The sequence below is a fragment of the Trachymyrmex septentrionalis genome, unplaced genomic scaffold, assembly GCF_001594115.1.
Source record: "Trachymyrmex septentrionalis isolate Tsep2-gDNA-1 unplaced genomic scaffold, Tsep1.0 scaffold37, whole genome shotgun sequence".
NCBI lineage: Eukaryota > Metazoa > Arthropoda > Insecta > Hymenoptera > Formicidae > Trachymyrmex > Trachymyrmex septentrionalis.
Window position 1 is genome coordinate 4,296,458 of NW_017305536.1, and position 5,070 is coordinate 4,301,527.

Genomic DNA, 5,070 nt, shown 5'->3' on the forward strand with positions numbered 1-5,070 from the left:
ATATACATATATTATATATATAAATTAATGTTTTTAACTATTAATAAGATACTCTTCGAAAAAAGAAATATTCAAGATTGAGACGCATGTCTACTCACTAGATTCAATGATTGCCGAAAACGTGGAGCACATTGCAATTAATAATATCGGTAATTGGTGTATGCGTGCCGCGTGCCGCTGAACTTCAAAGGTCATCGCCTGGCAGCGCGAGTTTAATTAACGCAATCAAATGAAAATATTCATGTACGCGCCGGCGCCGGGCTTGGTGTGCGTGCACGTCCGTGTGTCTGCGTGAACCGCCAGCTCATTATGCAAAAGTTCTGTGCGTTTCCCGCAATTTCAATATTCGTTCAATTCCCGAAAGGCTCGCAACGGTAAATCGTGGCATTGACACAGATCGCGCGCTTCAAAATCGGATATAACTCGACTTTTCGGTCGGGCGTTTTAAACCGTCGCCGAGTTCGACACGTACACCACATGCTGCAATTAAAATAGTATTTCGATAGGGCGCGTAATGAATGTAACGTGTTTCAGTGTGCATATTTAATTCTTCGATGCCTCGTAGAGGTAAATGAAATTATAACGTGTTTATAGATGTCGAAGATATATAATCGTACGTTTATACGCGTATCGGAAACTTTCCTATTTAACACTTTGAGTGCCGAAGGTATTTTGAATGTGTTTCTTACGAGGCTTAAAATACTCGTTCCTATTTGAGTAAATAAGGTCGTCTTCCGGAATTGGGAGACGTGGCACTCAAAGTGTCACTGACTGTTATATAAAACGTACGTTGAAAATATTTACACCGTCCTCGCATATGATATGAAAGTTTCTTTCCTCATGTATCGTGAATTTTAATATATCTCCTTCAGTTGGTATATTGTAGTTGATCGCAAAGAAAAAAAGTCTAAAACTATTCGACTGAATCGTGTTATAACATCCTCCGTCTTGTTCGTGTGAAATAATTGTTACGTAAAAAGCAACCCACAGTCGAGTACTCCAGCTTGTTACAGAGAATAGACACGTCTATTCGATATAAAAGCTAACACGATGAATGTTCTTTCCCCCATTCTGAATAATCACGCGTGACTATGTACGAGTTATCTTGCGACACTCGATCTAATATCAGACATTAGCGTACATCCCGGAAATCGTGCAGCTTTCTGTCGCTAACTCAGCAGCAATTGGTGTCCTTCGTCACCCTCTACAATTGTCTCGAGAATGCGAGTAGAGGCTCGCACGGTAATTGCGGATCGACATGTCACGCGTTAATGTCATATCTGCACGATTGCATTTGACGATAACAACGCAAGCTGTGAGATGTGAAAACTAGTTGCGTTTTTATTTTATGATCCTCGCCTCGATATCGATTCGATAAAATTTAAATCGCGCGCTTACAATCATTTGTAACTAATTGAATAAAACACGTCATTCGCATCATTACTTTCACACGTTCGACTATCGTAAAAAGTGGCATAATCCACTTTTACACATCGCACGAAAAGTTATCATTTCGTCGACGTGTCCCTGACTTATGCATGTCATCGGGAACGACCATGATGGGCTATCGGTAACGGACGACGAAGTTTAAAAGTCGGCGATAGTTAAAACTGTCTTTACCATCAAAATCAATGCACGCAGCATTGTCGGAAGTCTATAAGAAAATTATTAGTGAATTCAAGCGTTTCGATTTGTTCCTTGATACGCCAGACTCCATAGTTCGTTATTGAATCGCGGCAGTCACGTCGATTGCGAGATTTGTAACGCTTAAATTAAGCACGCGGGTATATCGCAGTATCGGACTTTCATTATCGAAGAAGAAATTACAGAAGAAATTGCGGCGCTAATTATCCTTCAATTTTCAATTGTTCCTCATCTTCGCGGATTGCCAGTTTCAATATATATTTACGCGAATGCGCTCGATTGGCGATCCGCGCGATCGTGAGCGATTTATGAGCGGAAGATGAGACATCGAATTATGTCATCGTTCACGTCGACGCTCGTCGCGACCGGCTCTCTTTGTAGACGCGCAGAAACGCGGTCTTACGTGCCTTACGGTATCCGCCGTAACGCAAATCGGTGCACGCGAGCTCGCTTACCGCGCGCGTACACGCACCCGCGTATTGACACTTCTGCGGTGCAACGGCGTGTGATGCGCCGACATAAACGCGCACGCTTCGTTACCGCGACCCGGCGTGCACACGCGGGTCACGCGCGCGTGAAATCGACCACGTGTGTTTGCCGCCGTCGTTATCGTCGATGTCTACAGCAGAATGAAGACGGGCGGGCGTGCGAGGAGCGTGCTGTAGAGAGGAATCGGTCGGAGTACGTGAACGCATATTAATTAAAAGCCGCATTGTCGCGGAAAGATGTGCTAATTACATCTCGAAGGAGAGGTCTTTCACGGTCCCCTCCCGGTCCGGATCCGTGAATGAATGAAGCGCGAATCTCGCGCCTGCTTTCTTTCCGCCTCTGAAAGCATCTCCTGGTTGCTTGCCACGTGCACTGCCTTGAATCAACGCACTTGAGTACACCTTCGACCCCACGTAATATTATACCGGAGACGGTCTCGCAAAATTGCCCGCCGCTGCTTCCCCGTCACGGAGGTATTATCCGCGTGCTCGTAGCTTAATCGTTATTTCAACGATGTTGGAGAAAAAGAAAAAAAGTACAAGAATCACACTCGGCAATCATTCGTTAGGGAATACTTATGGCCAGGTTTCTGACACTCCATTTCTTCTGTCTAGATTAACGAATGACGCCGTAGCAGAGGGCTGGTTGGTGCGCGGATACCGGGACGCAAGAGGTGAGTTTAATGTAAAATTGATAGGTAGAAATTAATCACACATTGAAATCGATCGAACGCGCGAGTTTCGCGATTTTCTCGCAATTAATTCATTTCCATGGAATGACATGTAAGTCATTAGTATTGACTATAACATTAGCTCGAGTGTTGCTACTAGGATGTTTAACGTTAGTCATGATTTTGGCGGCTATAGTTGGCCATTAAAAACATGTATGGATGCTCTATATTTCGAATACTACATCGTAATTTGATTACAAACGTTACGTTTCTAATAACGTTTTGTTGTGGTCCAGCATTGGATAAAAACCTTGTTTAATAATTATAATTTATTGGGCATTAATTAATGATGAATGTATGCAGGATAATACAATGATTTATTGATAAGAACGTTACAAATTATTCAAATTATTACAATTATAGTTTTATTTATTTTACTTTTTGCGATTAATTTGGTGTGTATATAACGGTTTAAAAAAGCACAGTTTTTAAAATGTGTATAAATATGATCGTTTTACATGCGATTGGAGTTACGTAACGTGACAAAAAACAGGTATAGAAAGTTATCGATATTCGCATTAAAGAAGAATCGTTAGTGAATATAGTGAAAGTTTGATGAGTTTTTCTTATAGCAACTTATAAATTTATTCTGTTTGCTCTTTTCCTTCTATATTATTTTATAACTTTTGTATTTGAATTTATATCGCTATAGGGGGCGTTGCTTTTTTACGGTCCTATAATTTTATTGTTTTGAATCTATTTTTGAGGTGCGGTCTATATTTTATGAAATAATTTTAAATGTTTTCGATATAACAATATAAATATATATATACATCCATCACATATATATATTATCCATCACACTGTGATATATAAAAACCGTATATGATTCAAAATTATGAATATTTCTCATTTTTTCATAATCAGTATATTTAATGCAAGAAAGATGATATAGTATACTGCATTCAATGATAACAGCGCGGAATAATAGATAATGTTTGTAATAATTAAATAGTAGACCCTTCGTATCCATACAAAAATCGTGAACCATTTCCTCTTTCAATCTCTCTCTCTCTCTCTCTCTCTTTCTTCGGGGTTCTCATCTTTCTCCCGGGGATTATGCATGCGAAAAGTCGAGATCTTTCCATAATACAGTTGATACTTAGAATTTAATGCATTTTATATCGTTACGCTTGCCGCATTCTCTTTCCTTCATTTCATCTCATTTCTTGTCCTTCACCATTTTCCATCTCGCCATGCCTATCCTCCTTCAGTTATGCACGCGCAGTCCTATCTCATTCCACTTTCCAAGACCGTGGCTCTTCTGCCCACTCGTTCAACAGACGACATATGTGTCTTTATGAACGGTATGTGGAGCAGACAAGTGCATTAAAACCTCGGGCGTTAGTTCAAGCTTCAAGAGGGAAGACTGGATAGCGGCAGGACGGATGGAGGGCTCAGGAGGATACACAAAAGAATGCAAAGTAAGAACCACGACCTCCAACCCCCTCCTCCGACAATCCACTTCGTATTCTCTTCTAGCCGCACCCTCCCTCCCTTGTTCTCCTCCCTAGTCCGTTTACCTGCATAACCGCGTTTCATGCATTCCTCTTCTTCTTCCTTTACTGTATCGTTCCTTCTGTGCGCCGGAGGTTACAACGCATTATCATACAAGGCGACGCTGCACCTCGTCTTCCCTTAATTGTTTCCCAGTCTCACCACGTCGCGGGAGGGACGGCCACCCCAGCGGCACGTTCTTGCCAAGATCAATTCGCTGAAGTGCGAGAACGACGCCGGGGAGTGTTATCTCTTTTTGCGCGCGCGAGTCGAAAGCAGGGATGGGGGTGGGGGAGGGAGTGAGATAGAAAGCGCGACAATTTACGAGTGGTCACCGGGGTGGTAGGGCGTTCGAATTTCTCTCTCTCATTCGCGGCGGAATACTTCATGTTCGACATCAAAGGCCGGGGACATTTCGCGCACCGATGGCTGCGAGAAGTTACGCGGATACGAAACCATGGAGAACAGGCCTGCGCTCTTATTGGTGTCTCCGGGCGGAAGATATCTTTTTTTTTCGTGGTTCGATGAATTCGGGGCCACAGACATCGCTGGTATCAGCGCCCTTTGTTTTTTGGACACGCACGATTTCGCGATGTTATATACATCGCTGTTTTAACGGAACTCCGAGATCTGAAAGTGATATTGAAAAAAATGATCGATTTCAATTGTGAAATATATATATATATATTTCATATATATACATTTTTCCA

At 42.1% G+C, this 5,070-nt stretch overlaps 1 protein-coding gene across 1 annotated transcript in view; it reads left to right on the top strand.

The window, feature by feature from the left end:
- LOC108750397 overlaps positions 1–5,070 on the top strand; it is a 90,348-nt gene that overhangs the window by 15,218 nt on the left and 70,060 nt on the right. Inside the window, exon 3 of the mRNA XM_018489811.1 lies at positions 2,748–2,806. Coding sequence (XP_018345313.1) covers positions 2,748–2,806 — 59 coding nt within the window. The remainder of the gene's footprint in view (positions 1–2,747; positions 2,807–5,070) is intronic.